The sequence below is a fragment of the Hippocampus zosterae genome, chromosome 15, assembly GCF_025434085.1.
Source record: "Hippocampus zosterae strain Florida chromosome 15, ASM2543408v3, whole genome shotgun sequence".
Classification (NCBI taxonomy): Eukaryota; Metazoa; Chordata; class Actinopteri; order Syngnathiformes; family Syngnathidae; genus Hippocampus; species Hippocampus zosterae.
This window is the reverse complement of record NC_067465.1, coordinates 3,690,939-3,707,160: the sequence shown is the minus strand read 5'-3', so window position 1 is coordinate 3,707,160 and position 16,222 is coordinate 3,690,939. Positions and strand designations below refer to the sequence as shown.

General features: G+C 42.7%; 4 protein-coding genes and 1 non-coding gene across 6 annotated transcripts; 3 read left to right on the top strand and 2 right to left on the bottom strand.

Moving 5' to 3' along the window:
* The first annotated feature begins 2,815 nt into the window (after nucleotides 1-2,815).
* oprk1 (opioid receptor, kappa 1) lies at nucleotides 2,816-5,756 on the top strand. Its single transcript, XM_052088204.1, has 4 exons — nucleotides 2,816-3,405; nucleotides 3,526-3,813; nucleotides 4,421-4,773; nucleotides 4,974-5,756. The coding sequence occupies exons 1-4, from the start codon at nucleotides 3,395-3,397 to the stop codon at nucleotides 5,504-5,506; spliced, it is 1,185 nt and encodes a 394-aa protein (XP_051944164.1). The 5' UTR covers nucleotides 2,816-3,394; the 3' UTR covers nucleotides 5,507-5,756.
* A 2,155-nt stretch (nucleotides 5,757-7,911) lies between these two features.
* chmp5a (charged multivesicular body protein 5a) lies at nucleotides 7,912-10,193 on the top strand. The gene is made up of 8 exons (XM_052088224.1): nucleotides 7,912-8,097; nucleotides 8,399-8,503; nucleotides 8,590-8,636; nucleotides 8,954-9,047; nucleotides 9,142-9,213; nucleotides 9,305-9,413; nucleotides 9,671-9,786; nucleotides 9,875-10,193. The coding sequence occupies exons 1-8, from the start codon at nucleotides 8,029-8,031 to the stop codon at nucleotides 9,923-9,925; spliced, it is 663 nt and encodes a 220-aa protein (XP_051944184.1). The 5' UTR covers nucleotides 7,912-8,028; the 3' UTR covers nucleotides 9,926-10,193.
* Nucleotides 10,194-11,210: 1,017 nt separating this feature from the next.
* On the bottom strand, nucleotides 11,211-11,303 carry trnar-ucu (transfer RNA arginine (anticodon UCU)). Its single transcript has 2 exons — nucleotides 11,267-11,303; nucleotides 11,211-11,246 (listed from the first exon to the last, which is right to left on the bottom strand). It is a non-coding gene; the product is annotated as a tRNA-Arg (tRNA).
* A 207-nt stretch (nucleotides 11,304-11,510) lies between these two features.
* On the top strand, nucleotides 11,511-15,147 carry bag1 (BCL2 associated athanogene 1). 2 transcript variants are annotated; one of them, XM_052088217.1, is made up of 7 exons: nucleotides 11,511-11,654; nucleotides 12,180-12,308; nucleotides 12,377-12,459; nucleotides 12,539-12,652; nucleotides 12,947-13,054; nucleotides 13,460-13,522; nucleotides 13,607-15,147. In XM_052088217.1, the coding sequence occupies exons 1-7, from the start codon at nucleotides 11,618-11,620 to the stop codon at nucleotides 13,709-13,711; spliced, it is 639 nt and encodes a 212-aa protein (XP_051944177.1). In that variant the 5' UTR covers nucleotides 11,511-11,617; the 3' UTR covers nucleotides 13,712-15,147. The 2 variants fall into 2 exon arrangements, with proteins under 2 accessions (XP_051944177.1, XP_051944178.1); XM_052088218.1 differs by having other exon boundaries at nucleotides 11,531-11,654; nucleotides 13,622-15,147.
* Nucleotides 14,466-15,913, bottom strand: LOC127616558 (myosin regulatory light chain 2, smooth muscle minor isoform-like). Its single transcript, XM_052088220.1, has 3 exons — nucleotides 15,537-15,913; nucleotides 15,311-15,472; nucleotides 14,466-14,925 (listed from the first exon to the last, which is right to left on the bottom strand). The coding sequence occupies exons 1-3, from the start codon at nucleotides 15,718-15,720 to the stop codon at nucleotides 14,753-14,755; spliced, it is 519 nt and encodes a 172-aa protein (XP_051944180.1). The 5' UTR covers nucleotides 15,721-15,913; the 3' UTR covers nucleotides 14,466-14,752.
* Between the last annotated feature and the right edge of the window lie 309 nt (nucleotides 15,914-16,222).

The following is a 16,222-nucleotide window of genomic DNA, read 5'->3' as shown; positions in this document are numbered from 1 at the left end:
TTGTTGACCTTTTTCATCGATAGTCGCAGTTTTACAATCCTTAAAGCAAGCGGCATTTGGACACAAATGGCGGAACAACACATGTATACAAATAGGTAAACAGATTAGTGTGACTTCATACAATTATGCTTTTAGTTACAAGCGTGTTCACGGAACGAATTAAAGTCGTATCTTGAGGTACCAATGCACAAAACCAATTCTAATGAAGTTCAGGACATTGCTTTAAATATAAATAAAAACAGAATATGATTTCCAAATCACGTACAACCTGTATTCAAATTGAATGGTGTCAATTTGCGTATTGGCTTTTTTTTTCCGTCGGCCATGTTTACAAGTGCATGCCTGTCATTGCGTTGGCCATCTTAGCAGTATTCGGCATTAACCAATACAATACATCTCTATAACGCTTTCACAACAGATGCAGCTGTAATAAAGCATTTGACACTACCCATAAAAATATTAACCGTAATACAACACAACACATAAAACTGACAATAATTTAATATCATACAATCATAACCACACACAAAAAAAAAGAATGACGAGCAGCTCCCTGTGCCAGCGCTCTTCCTTGATGCGTTGAGGTGTGAAAGGCGCGCCTACGCGCGCACACACTGAGAGAGTGTCAATATTGTTCAAGAGAATCATAGATTCTGGCTGCCGCTCTGCTCTTCGAGTGCTATTTACAGTGGTGAACTCTGGCCCCTCAAACAGATGGTGTGCCCATCCAGTGTAGCTTTATTCTAATGGTACCAACCTTCGATGGTCAGGGTCACATGAAAGCAGTTATATGTTTTATTATTTTCAGTCAAAGTCCCCACGTTGTCTCGGCTCTGTCCGCTTCCTCCGGTACAGTTCATAATGCATTCGGGAAGCCTAACACATTCGAGGCAGTGTTTATTTGGATGTTTGTTTTGTGTGCTTTATGTTGGGTGAATGCAAGGTGAGGTTGAGGGGGGAGAACACAGGTTCCAGAAATTATTTCATAAAGTGAAAAAAAAATCAGAATAAAAATGTCTTGTAATATACACAGTGTATATATATATAGTATATATATAATTATTTAAACATATACAATAAAATAATATCTAAAACTGTTACATAATATATCCATCTATCCATTTTCTGAGCCATTTATCGTCACTTGGGTCTATTTAGTCAACTCGTGCTTGTCAGCAAGCGTTCATAATGTACATTCTGCGTGTGAACATTTTAATAGAGGACAAAGTTCTTTTGATTATATTTTCATTTCAGTGACAAAATGGCACACTGCCAGTCTTGGACTACGATGATAAGATGATAATGCCAGCCGCGAGCATCGACTGGCTTTTCTACATACGGCAAGTGAACATGATGAACAAACTCTTTATTTCTCTCCTTTATTTCTCAGTGGAATCTTTTTATAGCACTTGGCTGAATATAAGAATATTAGTTTACTGATATAAGCCGCTAGCATTACTGCTAATCATTTTAGCTGCAGCGTCTATTGCTACTTTTACCCATGTGAATGAAACAAAAACAAAGAACAATATGCGAGCTACTTCTAAAATATAGCTGACATTAGCCACTAGCTAACTCGTCATAACAGCAATGTAGTTCTGGTTTTAACCATATCCCTAAAAGGAAAACAAACAAAATATCGACACACGGTTTTTTTTCTTCCAAGTGTCATTAACACAGCTACAGCTGATAATGGTAGGTTTGATTTCATCAATGCTTATTATCAACATCCCATTGGCAAGAAGAAAACAAGTCTTATTGGCTATTTTCTTCTTTACAGGATTGCTGCTGTTACAAGGTGGCAGAAATTGTACCAAGTTAACAGTCTCAACATCATTCTTTTGTTATATGGCCGTGTCAGGGTTTTGTTCATTGCTTATTGTGCTTTACTATGTTTGTGTGGCCTGCGGGCAAAAAATGTCGGAAGCAAATTCACTTTGCACAATATTGGGTACAGTTTTCAGCCATAATCCCAAGGCAGCTATCTAAAATAGCACAGTGAGACACATAAAACTATAACACTCTAAAGTAGGCATGTCTAGCGGTCCTGGAGGGCCGCTGTCCTGTCTGTTTTCCATCTCTCTGGGCTGCAACACACCTGATTCATATGATCAGCTCATCAGCCAGCTCCGAAGCAGCATTAGAACAATCCTGATTATTTGAATCGGGTGTGTTGCTCCTGGGAAAGCTGGAAAACAGGCAGGACAGCGGCCCGCGAGGACCGACTTTGGACACCGCTGCTCTAAAGTCTACTGTTAAAAAAAGAAAGAGCGAGGCCAAATGTTTGACAAGATTTAAGATGTTAAAAACAAGTTAGGGATTCTCACCAGTGACCCGAGCCGGAAAGAATTGCTTCATTTCGTCAAGGTGAATGCAGACGCCAAATTTATCACGTTCCGGCGTGAATCTTACCACGTCAAAACGTGAAACTTGGCATGTGAAAACATTGAAACCTACGGCATTAAAAGTTCACATTTATCACCTCATAACGTGATATAAGATGTTTCCTGATGTGGCGGTAATACGCTGGCTTGATATGCAACAGTTTATAAAAGTAAGAATATATTAATAAAAGGTGGGTTGGTTGTCAAGCCGGCGATGACGTCATCGGAGCGTCAGCGCTTAAGCAAGCTGCACAATGAACCACGCTCACTCCATCTGTTTCTTCTCCTTCTCCACAGTAATAATAAGCGTCAAACATTATTGCGAATCGTTTCATTTGCGTTTTCAATCACTCTTTGTCAGCTTTGTGGTATTTGTATCAACTTTTTAGGAAGCTGGGACAATTAAGGTAAGCTCGTGTTGATGCTGTGTGTCACTGTGGTGTCGTGCCTGTTCAGTAGATTTTGCTTTTTTGTCGCCAAAGTGGATGAAATGCTCGTTTTTTGTTGTTGCATAGATTCTCATCAGGGGTCTCACTCCAGGATTTTCTTAGACGCGGATATCATTGCAGAATTACGACATCCATGCTGTTTGAATTGCCGCAAATGTCTCCAATAAGCGTTTGTACCTTTTGTTGCCGAACAGTTGAGCGCACATTTTCCACCATAACGGCTTTAATATCGTAATGTTTATCAAATTCGTTGTATTTCTTGTATTTTGCATTTTAACGCCCTTCTTTATTCGCAGGAATGGCAATATACCCCGGTATTTTTGCTTTTAGTCGCTCAAAATATGTTGTATGTCACAAACATGTCTTGAAAAAGGCTTTGGTCTCTGTCCGATCAAATTACACCGGAGATCATTTTTACACCATCTTTAAAACTCATGCAATTTCTTTCTATACTGTCAAAAAAAGTCTTTAAAACGAATCATTTTCTGCTGATCAAGGTCGTGAATTTGTCAATATGCAATAAACGACACGCGACACACCTCCAAATGAATTCGCATAGAAATGGGTTGCAGGTGAATATTTTTGCTCATGTTCGATTGCAATTTTTTTTTAAGCTTGTGATGCTTTTATTGTGGTAAACATCGATAAATGCCATGGTGGCTGCGTGTTTGTTTGTTTGTTTGTCTTAATAGCAGCGATCAAGAACGCATGGATACCAGCGTGGTGCACATCCACCGAGGAGGAGGGCCCGAGGGCATGTGTCCCTGGGACGGGGAGGGAGAGCCGGCGGCTGGGGGGTGCACCTGGGCGACTTCCGCCGCCTCCTCCTTGTCCTTGGACGCCTTAAACGGGACGTGGGAGGGGGAAGCCGACGACACCGAGCCTATGTCGCCCATTCACCCGGTCATCGTGGCCGTGTACTCGCTAGTGTTCGTGGTGGGCCTGGTGGGCAACTGCCTCGTCATGTACGTCATCATCAGGTCAGTTCATTTTAGAATTATACGTTTTAATGGATGAGAAAATGTTATCATGAAAGTCTTGCTGCTTTCTTGAAAACTTGAATTGCTGGACATCAAATTCGGAGATCCAAAAAGAAGGCGAGTGGATAGGGTGTCATTTCATCATCACCGCTGGGTGGCAGTCTTGTAACGTTTTATCAGATTAAGAATGGAGACCAGATGAGCTCAAGTGCAAACGCCAAAAGTTCGCAAAGAATTCTTCACAATAAATCAAAGGCCCATGCAGTTTTCGTTGTCGGTCAGGCCACGTGTGGTTATTGTGGTGTTATACAAAACAAAATGTCCTTTTCATTCATAGCAGCAAAAACATAAATTGGAATTCAATGGGATTTATTAGGACAACGTTAATCAAAGAGTCAAATGAAACAAAACATGACCCATTTCATGAATCCAAAACTATTATACTAAGAGTCAAAATGGTCACGGGGGGGGGGGGGGGGGGCACAATTTCAATTTATGAAGGCAACAATTGCCACACACACACACTTAACAAGAAAAAAAAGGGTGATCGACAACAACAAAGTGCAATCGGTACGAGTATTGTATGTTTACTTTACGTGCGCATCAGGTACACAAAGATGAAGACAGCCACCAACATCTACATCCTGAACCTAGCGGTGGCGGACGCACTGGTGACCACCACCATACCCTTCCAGAGCACCGATTTCCTGCTCAGCTCGTGGCCTTTTGGTGAGGTGGCGTGCAAGGTGTTCATCTCAATTGACTACTACAACATGTTCACCAGCATCTTCACGCTCACCATGATGAGCGTGGACCGTTACGTGGCCGTGTGCCACCCTGTCAAGGCCCTCGACTTCCGCACACCTGTCAAAGCCAAAGTCATCAATGTGCTCATCTGGGTGCTGTCGTCCACCGCCGGCATGCCTGCTATGATTCTGGGTGGCACCAAGACCAACAATGGTAGGTCTGCAAAGTTGCTGTTGTTTTCACTGGAGAATTGGGCTGGGACTTGTATTTCTGAAAATGTGCAGATACGACACTGGTTTGGAAATGCATCGGCTTAAGTTTGAGGATCCACATTTGACCGGCTGGTTAGGGCAGGGACACGAACGGTATCTCCAAAATGTGGAACTACTCATATTGTTGTTTCTGACCACCAGGGACAACAGAATGCGCTCTCCAGTTCCCCGAGCCGTACATTTACTGGGACACGCTGATGAAGATCTGCGTGTTCATCTTTGCCTTTGTGGTGCCCGTCGTCATCATCAGCGTGTGCTACACGCTGATGATCCTACGCCTCAAGAGCGTCCGCCTGTTGTCCGGCTCACGCGAGAAGGACCGCAACTTGCGGCGTATCGCCCGCCTGGTTCTGGTGGTGGTGGCTGTCTTTGTGGTGTGCTGGACCCCCATCCACATTTTCATCCTGGTCAAGGCCCTGTCGCCACACGTGCCCGAGACCACGCCCGTCATGGCCGCTTACTTCTTCTGCGTAGCGCTGGGCTACACCAACAGCAGTCTCAACCCCATCCTCTACGCATTCCTGGACGAGAACTTCAAGAGATGCTTCCGAGACTTTTGCTGCCCCGGCTCCCGGAGGGATTGCCAGGGGGTGAGCCGGGTCAGGAGCACTCTGAGGGACCACTCGTGTCCCCCGGGCAACCGCGGAGACCCCAGGCAGCCCAGGCCAGTATGACTAGCCGTGGACAGGTCCTCTGTGCTGGGACTCGAGGACTCCAACGAATTGTGCTTGACGCAAGTCACCACCGCTGTCTGAAGGTCAAGGTCATCTTCATTGTCAAATATGCTTACGTACGACATGCAGCATAAATGACATTTCTGAACCTCATCCTGGGGGTCCACAACCTGTGTAGGCACATTGTGGTCTGCTTGTGATGTCACCATGGTGGTCCACTACCGGTGATGTCACCAGTGGTCCACTTGTGAAGTCACCTCGGTGGCGGCGTGGCCATGGTGGATCACCAATTGTGATGTCACCGCAGCGGTCCCTCTGTGATGACATGACACACTAGTGATCACCTATGGTGATCGGTGAACTTGTGATGTCACTAAGATGGTTCACTTGTCATGGTCCACTTGTCATGCCACCATGGTGGTCCGCAACTTCAATCTCACCTTGGTCACCATAGTGATGATGTCACCGCAGTGTTCGACTTGTAATGTAATCCGGCAGTCTGTTTGTGATGATCAACCATGGTGGTCTACCAATTGTGATGTCACCACGGCGGCTTGGTTGTAACATAGACGAAAACACCGTTTTGACCACCGTTGATTTAACACCTCAGTTAATCACTTGTGTCTCCCCATTTCACCTTGTGAAAAATAACATGGTGGCTGTAATTAGCTTCACTCTGACCCTGGGCAGAATCGTGCGTCCCAGTCGATTTTCTTTCCTGCAATACACAGCACCTGCAAAGCAGACGTGGCTGGAAAAAAAAGACATTTATGCTAGATTGTGGTATCAGTATTATTTTTGTGTGTAAATATAAGGGCATCCTCTCAGTAAATGTCTTGTTTTAGTACACAATTTGAGGAAATACAAAATATATTTTTTCTTTGTTGCTGGGCAGAATTCATGTGTACAAGGCCGATTTAAAAAAAAAGTATACTGGTAAGGGTTGCAAAACAAAAAAGAGTAATCAGGAACACAATCAGTCAAACACAGAAGTGATTCCGAAAACGGCGCTAAGAGCAAAATGAGGCATTGTTTTATTCATACATGTCAATTTTGCAACAGATTCACCACTCTGTTACTTGTAAAAGGGGGGGGGGGGGGCAAAGAGAATTTGAGCTATGAGCATTGTTAGGGTGGGCATGAAACAAATGGAAGGAGTCTGCATTAAAGCACTTAAATGACTGCTGGATGGTCTCATGCATGCTGTATATGAGCTTCTAGGACCAGATCAATATGCTCCCATCAATTTGTATCGTAAAAGAAAAGAATTGATCCTTCATATGGCATATTGTGACATTAAAATATGAATTGTGATTGTGTATTTTATTATATTAAACTCTTTGTTCTTTGCTGTATCAATGTGTGACTGTGCCATATATGCAACAATAAATTTGCGCCTCGTGACTGTTTCACCCATTTCGTGGTCGCCAAGTGGACTTTTAACCGCGCGGCTTGTTCACCGTCAATAACCGAGCAACGCTGCTCTTCACCTGAGAGACAGAGACGCATCGTTTCCATGACGACGCTACAGACTGAAAAGCACTTTTCACACACTTTTTCACCCCTCCCTGTCATTTGGCCTTGTGGAGGAAACTGTCAGGATGCGCTTCAGTCAATGACGAAGATAATGATGACACGTGCTTAATTAATCCTAAACCAAATACAAAAGTTCACCAAAGCCCCTTTGACATTGCCTGTAAAACAGAGTAAAACATTTTTTTTTTACCGAGAACATTTTCAAAATGTAAGATTAGTACTTTATTTTTAATTCACATTTTATTAATTACACAATGAATTAATACCTTCCAAATGAATTTGGGGAAATTTTAATATTTGTTTTCATAATTTATTGTGTTCTCAGAATAAAAAAAGATCAGGTGAAGCAACTGTCCTCGAGCTCGCGTTGCGGACGTCACGTTACCAAACTCAGAAAATAGGTGATCCGTGATGGCAATTTCGCGTCAATTTATTTCAACATCAGAGGGCGCTATTGGCCCAAATGGCACCCCCCTGAGATGTATGAGCATGGAGGTAGAATAATTCTCGAGGGTGACAGCCAGGGCCATCGCCCTGCCGTGCTGCTTCAGGGTTCACTGTCACCAGATATAATTCCTCCAACAGCCGGCTAAATTGTTATTTACTTTGGTGCATAGTTCAGCTCTAGAATATATGAAATACACGTGTGCATGAGTAATTATTTCACGTAATAAGATACAAATATATATTTTTAAATGCAACTTTATGATATTCGTCTGAAGAAAATACACCAACAGCAAAGAAGAATGTCATTTCAGCTGTTATGATGTCAAACAAAGCGAATGGGAACAGAAGCAAAGGGACAATAGGCTGCAGTACCAAGACGTACCTAAACGCTCATTGGCTGGCTGTCCTTACACGAACCAATCGCAACCTTTCATCCCCGCCTTTCACTTCCGGGTGTCTTCAATGGAGAAATCCTTTTCCCGTTTAACGGGCAATATTGTCTTTTGGAAGTAAAATTAACCTTCCCCCACGTAAAAACAATGAACAGACTATTCGGGCGAAGTAAACCAAGAGCGCCTGCCCCAGATCTGTCACAGTGTATCGGCAATGTGAGTAGTACCAGACATGTTTATTGTTTATTGTTATACTTTCCGTTATTTTTCTCGTCTGGAGACAACTCGCCATGCTATTTGTAATTGTTTATTGTATTCGGTTGTAATCAACATCGAAAAACATTGTTATTTATGTGTTGTTTGGGTTGTTTTTAACATACTCTGGCCACCTTTATATTAAGACCAAAGATAATCAGTAGCTCAATGTGAGGGAGCCATTTTTGTCTAAATCAAGGCGTCCCACTAGCCATAAAATTATGGGCGAGAGGGGGTAAATTAACGTTAAATGACGTTCCAGGTGGACGCCAGGGGTGAGTCTATCGAGAAGAAGATCAGCATGCTGGACGCAGAGCTTTTTAAGTACAAGGAGCAGATGAAAAAGCTGAAGGATGGGCCCTCCAAGGTGAAAAATACTAAACGAAATCAATCAGAACTAAATTCACCAGACGTGGTCGGTCTTCGTTATTTCATTTTTTTTGGTTTTTGTAGAACATGGTGAAACAGAAGGCCATGCGAGTGCTGAAACAGAAGAAGATGTGAGTACACACAGAAAGTACACTTTCACACTCAGACACTTTAAAATGAGAACATAGCCCTTAAATAAATTCCTGAGACCAGAAGGATATCAGTATAGAACGCAACTCGTAAGTACTCACTGATACCAAATCACACTCCTACTTTTGATACTTACCATTTCTAGTACACCAATGACAGACAATTTTAAAGAAAGACCATTCGTTTAATTCTGACAATTCACAACTCACTGAGAACCAAAACGGCAGCACCGACCGAGCCGCATGGAGAGTTTCCAGTCCAACTTTTACCGCGGTACTTATTATTTGCTGTCACACAGGTACGAGGGTCAGCGAGAGCAGCTGGCTCAGCAGTCTTTCAACATGGAGCAGGCCAACTACACCCTGCAGACGCTGAAGGACACCAAGTCGACTGTAACATATGCTGCCTTCTGTGCATTTGTGCTGTGCAATCTTTGCTCTTCCTTCCTCGCAAACGAGGACATCGCCCTTGTTGTTCTTTGGCTAGGTGGACGCCATGAAGATTAGCGCCAAGGAAATGAAAAGGGCCTACAAGGAAGTCAAAGTGGATCAGATTGATGTATGTCAAAGTGTTTTTTTTTCTTCTTTCTTCTTTCTACCCACATATTTACCAATATTCATATCTTATGTCTGCCTACATCATCTTTCAGGACCTGCAGGACCAACTGGAGGACCTGATGGAGGATGCCAACGAGGTTCAGGAGGCCATGAGTCGTAGCTACGGCACTCCCGATATTGACGAGGATGACTTGGAAGCAGGTATGCTCAAGCAGCAGCTCAGCAACTTGTGCAGTGTGACAACCCATTTTACGTTCGAACGTTGAAGGTTTTGAATGTAAATTTATGACTCGACGTGTTTTGTCAAAATGGATATTTTTTTTATTTTATGTGAAGAAAAAACAACATCTATACTTGTGTTATTTCCGTGGAAGATGATGCGAGGAAAATCACTGTAGACGCGGGAGATTTGGTGTGAAAGTCGTGAAGGACATTCTGTTGCTTTTGCGGGCTGTCAGAGCTGGACGCACTCGGTGATGAGCTCCTGCTAGACGAAGACACTTCTTACCTGGACGATGCGTCGGCCGCTCCCTCTATCCCTGAGGGCATGCCTGGAGAAAGCAAGACAGACAAGGTCGGGACACCAAATGTCTGCTATTCATTTTTAGATTATTTCAGTTTTTTTTTGTCAAATGATACTCATATCTTTCTTCCATTTGCAGGACGGCGTTTTGGTGGACGAGTTTGGCCTCCCGCAGATTCCCGCCACTTAACGTGTCAGCTGCACTTTGACTGAAACCACTTATAACAATATTTATTACTTATTTTTTAATGTACTGTAGATGAACAGGAGTACATGTGATTGGTGACTACGACTATAACATACGGTACTTGTTTTTAATTCCATTCATCATTTCATCGGAAGCTCAGAAGTTATTGAAGGTGTTGATTTTTCAGTACTGTATTGTTTGTGTGATTTGTGAGGGGCATTGAGAGTGTCTGCAGATTGAATGTTTGAATTAAATGTTGATTTGTTGGTTATTAGAGCTCATCTGTGTCACTTCTTTCAGTTAGAGGAGAAATTACCAAAATCAGCTCATCAGCCAGCTCTGAAGCAGCATTAGAACGATCCTGATGATTTGAATCAGGTGTGTTGCTCCTGGGAGAGCTGGAAAACAGGCAGGACGGCGGCCCCTGAGGACCGACTTTGGACATCCCTGATTTATTGCCTTCTATCCGTGGTTTGTTAAAATACACGTATCCATTTCTATATATCTCAATATGATTCTGCAACTGGTTCGTACGAAGTTGAATGATAAAATAGAAATACAGTGACATATAGTCCATATTGTAAGTGTATTTTATTAAGTAATCGGTATATTTATTATAAAAACAGTGTTAGTAAGTACTGTTTATAAATGTGCAGTTTTTCTTTTATTAAATTGGTTAGTAAAGTTATTCTGTGTGTGTGTGTGTGTGTGTGTTTGTGTTAGGTTTTGTTTAATTCTATTTATGAATAATACAAGTTTACAAAATAGTTCGTCGAAGTACTGTATAACATTTTAAATGTATCTAAAATCAGTTTTAATCAAAGTAAAGTTTACACGTGGCGGCCCGGTAGTCCAGTGGTTAGCACGTCGGCTTCACAGTGCAGAGGTACCGGGTTCGATTCCAGCTCCGGCCTCCCTGTGTGGAGTTTGCATGTTCTCCCCGGGCCTGGGTGGGTTTTCTCCGGGTGCTCCGGTTTCCTCCCACATTCCAAAAATATGCATGGCAGGCTGATTGAACACTCTAAATTGTCCCTAGGTGTGAGTGTGAGCGTGGATGGTTATTCGTCTATGTGTGCCCTGCGATTGGCTGGCAACCGATTCAGGGTGTCCCCCGCCTACTACCCGGAGACGGCTGGGATGGGCTCCAGAACCCCCCGCGACCCTAGTGAGGATCAAGCGGTACGGAAGATGAATGAATGAATAAAGTTTACACGTACATTCCCCATTGAACAAAAAGTGAACCGACCGAAGCCTTCGGGGAACTAACAATGGAACTGTTTACCAAAACCGACTCTGGTGGGACTCGAACCCACAACCTTTGAATCACTACCACCGTGAATTTGCTAGAAGTCCAATGCGCTATCCATTGCGCCACAGAGCCACTATCACGTAATGAAATTAATTTCAATCAGCTTAAAAATAAAAGAACGTTTGCATGGGTCAACTAGCTCTGGGATTGTGTTTTTGAATGCAATTGAATTATTTAATTCAATTTTATTTTTTTATTGTAATATGGGATTGTTCATAGGAACACCATTTCGGAAATACATTTTCAAGTATTGTTCAAATAAAATCACTCTGTCGTTAGTTCAGTCAAATGAACTGCTTCTGGTTTTACCCGGAAACAGTTAACTTGCCATTCGCTTTTAGCATAGTTATTCATGCCACGATTAATGTAAACGGCAATATTTAAACATGTCGGCGCAAGCTATCAGCGTGTTCGTCGCTTACGGTAATATTATAACCTTGTAATTATCAGAATATATTCGAATAACATTTGCTATGTTTTATGTCGTAAGTGAATTACAGTCGGCGGAAATAAATGGCTTGCTAGCGTGCTTGCTATCGGGGTTAAACAGAAGAGCATAACAAGCCATGTAGCGAAGCGTGAATGTTATTCTGCTTTACTCGATGTTTTAGAGCAGTGACCACCATATTCAAGTGGGCTGCTTTGCTGTGTTAATTGCAGTGTATGCTTACTCAGGGGCGTACATTTCAACAGTGATTTGTTTCAAAAAGTATCACATGCTGCTTTGTGTTTGTCATTCATTGGATTCAGCTTAGGCAAAGTGTGTGGCTCACTGGCACCACGGTCGACTCGTGATTGTCACGTCTGCCTCACAGTTCTGAAGTTGTGGCTAGTGTTTTTTACCCAAATATATTGTTTTTTTAAGGCTATAAGTGTTAATATGGACAAACGCTATACAAATTGATGTAAGGATCGACGTTTGTTATTCCTGATAATTCCCAATTCCAGGTTCTACGAAGCACAATATCAAGGTGACCACTCAGGAGGAGGGCAAGAGTCCCACTGTCAAAGACCTGTCAGATTGTCTCACACAGCTCACCGGAGTCCCTCAAGCCTCTCAGAAGCTAATCTTCAAGGGTAAGAGTCGTTTTTGGACGGCTGTCGGTGCGATTGTTTCCCTCATTGCAATTCTGCTGACATTACAGGGAAGTCGCTGAAAGACATGGAACAGACACTGTCCAGCTACGGGATAAGTGACGGATGCAAGCTCATGATGATTGGAAAGAGGGTGAGGCTTTAAAACTTTGAATATGTGTGTGTGTGTGTGTCTGTGTATTACCGTGTATGAAGGCGGACTCTGCCAACAGAACAGTCCAGAGGAGGAAGCTGAGCTAAAGAAGCTGAAAGACATCGAAAAATCAGTGGAGCAGATGGCAAAAAAGTTGGAGAAGGTTGACGGGGAGTTGACTGGACTGAAGAATGTACGTTAGTTTATCTTTTCCTCCATACCTCTTGCTCTGTTCATGTCAAAGTCAGCATAAAAACACCAAGGAGTATGAATATTCTGCTCAAAATAAAGACAAAACCCTGAAATACGACTGAGGGGAAAAAATGTGTTTTTGCGATGGATTCATAACTAACTTTCATTTCTCTAATGTACTTTTTTTTCGCATAAAATGTAGTGTAGTGTGCGTGTCGTCAGTCACGTGATTTTCAGTTGATCCGATCTCGCGTCTAAAAGATTGTATAAAATACTTTGTGACATTTTTTAACAGGGCTTCCTGGCCAAAGATCTTCAGGCTGACGCTCTGGGCAAACTTGACCATCGAGTGAAAGTCGCAGCCGAACAGTTTATGAAGATCCTGGAGCAGATCGATGCTCTGGTAATCACCTTAATTTAATCCATGGAAAACAAAACAAAACAAAACAGTAGTACAGTGTTGCCTTGGTATGAGAGTTTATTTCGGGCCACAGTCATAACTAAAAACACTTGTATCTCAAATTTTCTTTCCGTAGTGAAATGAAGATAAATACCATTAATCTGTTACAGCTCCCCATGAAGTACAACCCAATTTTTGTGGTTTTTTTTTTTTTAAATCAGACAGTTTGTTCATCATGCTCACTGTGCTGCTCATATTCTGGTGCGTACATATTGGCCACAAGGGGGCAGTGTAATACATAAACTGCAAAACAGTACTATTCAAGATGAAGAATATAAAATAACTTGTTTGATGCTCGGTTTTCAGATTGTGTAATAAAGTGATTAAAATGTGTGCCTTTGCCCTCAGAAAGTCCCGGACAACTTCAATGACTGCCGGCACAAGAAAAAGGGCCTTGTGAAGATGGTGCAGGTAAGTGCTTGACTCACATTTCCTCTGCCATTCAATGAAACTCTGGCAAATAAACCCCCCCCAAAAAACGGTGTTGCTCACAAGATGTCCTCGCATCAGGACTTCTTGGCCCAGTGTGACAAGATGGAGGCTTGCATATCAGACCACCTGACAAAGATCCAGTCTAAAAATCTGGCCCTGGCAGATTGAAGACGCATACCGTTGTTATTGCTCTGTGAGCAACTACTGTGCTGTGTACAGAAAGCACCTGCGTTATCTCTATTTATTACTATTGTGGTGTTTTTTGATTAAAACACATTTAAAAGCTCTGAATTGATGGTTAACGCTTGTATGAGTTGGAATCTTGCCTAAAAGAATCTCACAGAAAGACAACAAAAGAAAGGAGTTCAGTCATTTTAGTTTTATTTTGCATTTTATTTTGAAGACTTAAAATGCAATCACAATTCTGCTATTTCTATTCGATCCATTTCCCTGTTTTCCTTTTTTTTTTTTTTTAATGGAACATATTTTGAATATTTCCTATCTGGACAATTCATGGAATCACTCATAGTTTTACTTCATTTCAGTTCAAATTGTCCCTATTTTACTCTTGTATTGAGTTATGTCACTTAAAACAGCATTTTTTTTTTTTTTTTGCAGCATTCAACTTTTTTTTTAAACTGAAATGACTTAAAAACATTTCACTGCAGATTTGTTTGAAAGGGGCAACAGTTTGCTGAAACAAAATGAGTCCGTCCTTTTACTTTTAGATTAGTCATTAACTTGTTGAAGTGAGTATATCGTTTTTTAACAAGATAAAATTCAAATGTTGAAGCAGTTTGGGGAAAAAATGCAAATGCAACTGAAAACTGACGTTTTATGAGGGTGACTGTCTAAACCTGAACCAAACAATGAATTTTTTGTCTTAGTCAAGATGGAATGCTGGCAGTTTAAGACAAAAAAAAGTAATAAATAACCAGTGGTTTGTTTCGATGTGGCAATGTTCCGCTTCTGTTGGCTATATGCCAACTGTATCAAGAGGTGATCGTGAAGTAATGATCATCAGTCACAGTAACGCATGCACCGTCTTTAACAGATACATGACATAAGTTCAAGTTTTTAATACTTGAACACATGTTCTTAGTGATGTGCAAATGAGCAGGAAGCAGCTACATGAAAGCCTTACGGCGGGCTACACAAAACACACGACGATAATTTGCAACTCCTGCGGCGGTGGGGCGGGTCCGGGGGCTAATTGTCCTTGTCCTTGGCGCCGTGCTTGAGGATACGCGTGAACGCCATGTAGTTGAAGTTGCCCTTCTTGTCGATGGGCGCCTCCCGGAAGAGCTCATCCACTTCCTCGTCCGTGAACCTGTCGCCCATGGTGGTCAACAGCTCACGGAGCTGTTCGTCCTGGATCATTCCTGCCGTCGCCACAAGACACACACTTGTTACACTCGGTCATGTATTGTAACGGCAGTACAATAGTCCATAAACTGTACTTCCTTCTTAAAATTCTGGCAACATTTCACATTTTATTGTACACTGACAAAAAGATATTTTCTGAACATCAGATTTGTACCTGAACAAATGAAGTGGGTAATTTTAATGTACATTGGGACTATAATAAAGGCTGTCTCATCTAATTCTCCTTGTCGGGATTTCTGGTGGGCGGCCCGAACATATAAACTGAGAAACAAAGATCCAAGAAGTAGAAACTAAAAAAAAATAACAGATCTGTCCAGTACCAATTTTTTGGGGGGGCAGCACGGTCAGAGCATTCGACACGTGGCTTCAAAAGGCACTCACCGGTGCCTTCCTCGTCAAAGCAGGCAAAGGCATTTCGGATGACGTCCTCGGGGTCGGTGCCGTTCAGTTTCTCCCCGAACATGGTGAGGAACATGGTGAAGTTGATCGGACCCGGGGCTTCGTTCATCATGGCCTCCAGGTAGTCATCAGTGGGGGTTTTACCTGAAGAAAAACAACAACTGGTAACTGGTCAGAGAGTCCTGTTGTTTTTGTGTCGCCGGTCTACCTAGTGAGGCCAACATGTCGTGCAGGTCCTCCTTGTCGATGAAGCCGTCCCTGTTTTGGTCAATCATGTTGAAGGCCTCCTTGAACTCCTGGATCTGGGACTGGTCGAACATTGCAAACACATTGGAGGTGGCGCGCTGAGGGCGCTTCTTAGTGTTCTTGCCCTTGGCCCTTTTGCTCGACATGTTGGCGACTCTAAAGTCCCCTCCGCCTCCTCCTGGAACGCAAAATATCACCGATCTGTCACGGAGGGGAAGCTCGATTTCGGCCTACATCATAAGATGTGTCCGTTTATTTATACGTGAGTTCTACTCTCCGTTCCTTTTCCAAAAAACCGAAAGGATGCCTTCACCATAATAAGATCATTGGCTCATTCGCTGCCAATCAATAAGGATTCAGCCTCAGCGAGATCATCCAATCATAATGAAGAAAAACTGAGCTTCTGCACGCCCACTGGAGAGAGACTCCCTGATACGTTGAGCGTCCAATGGGCGGGACAAAAGCAGCATTTAACCAATGACTTGTCTCGTTTGAATACATTGGGCAACCAAAAGCAGGGAACTCTCGAGACGCGGTCGACGCTCAGCGTCCACACAGATTGAGATTCCGCCGTCAGAGGTTTATGTCAGTCTGGTTCCAGAGCTCCGAGTTCTTATCTATGACATCTGGCACACGGTGGACATTTCA

Bases quoted from the DNA above. Each gene is read 5' to 3' on its own strand.
- oprk1 (XM_052088204.1), top strand. The intron at 3,814-4,420 runs GTCAGTTCATTT...CGTGCGCATCAG, and splicing joins GTCATGTACGTCATCATCAG to GTACACAAAGATGAAGACAG. The intron at 4,774-4,973 runs GTAGGTCTGCAA...TCTGACCACCAG, and splicing joins TGGCACCAAGACCAACAATG to GGACAACAGAATGCGCTCTC.
- bag1 (XM_052088217.1), top strand. From the start codon at position 11,618: ATGTCGGCGCAAGCTATCAGCGTGTTCGTCGCTTACG. The intron at 11,655-12,179 runs GTAATATTATAA...TCCCAATTCCAG, and splicing joins CAGCGTGTTCGTCGCTTACG to GTTCTACGAAGCACAATATC. The intron at 12,460-12,538 runs GTGAGGCTTTAA...CTCTGCCAACAG, and splicing joins TCATGATGATTGGAAAGAGG to AACAGTCCAGAGGAGGAAGC.
- LOC127616558 (XM_052088220.1), bottom strand. From the start codon at position 15,720: ATGTCGAGCAAAAGGGCCAAGGGCAAGAACACTAAGAAGCGCCCTCAG. The intron at 15,473-15,536 runs GTAGACCGGCGA...GTTTTTCTTCAG, and splicing joins CGACATGTTGGCCTCACTAG to GTAAAACCCCCACTGATGAC. The intron at 14,926-15,310 runs GTGAGTGCCTTT...TGGCGACGGCAG, and splicing joins CTTTGACGAGGAAGGCACCG to GAATGATCCAGGACGAACAG.
- chmp5a (XM_052088224.1), top strand. From the start codon at position 8,029: ATGAACAGACTATTCGGGCGAAGTAAACCAAGAGCGCCTGCCCCAGAT. The intron at 8,098-8,398 runs GTGAGTAGTACC...ATGACGTTCCAG, and splicing joins TGTCACAGTGTATCGGCAAT to GTGGACGCCAGGGGTGAGTC. The intron at 8,504-8,589 runs GTGAAAAATACT...TGGTTTTTGTAG, and splicing joins TGAAGGATGGGCCCTCCAAG to AACATGGTGAAACAGAAGGC.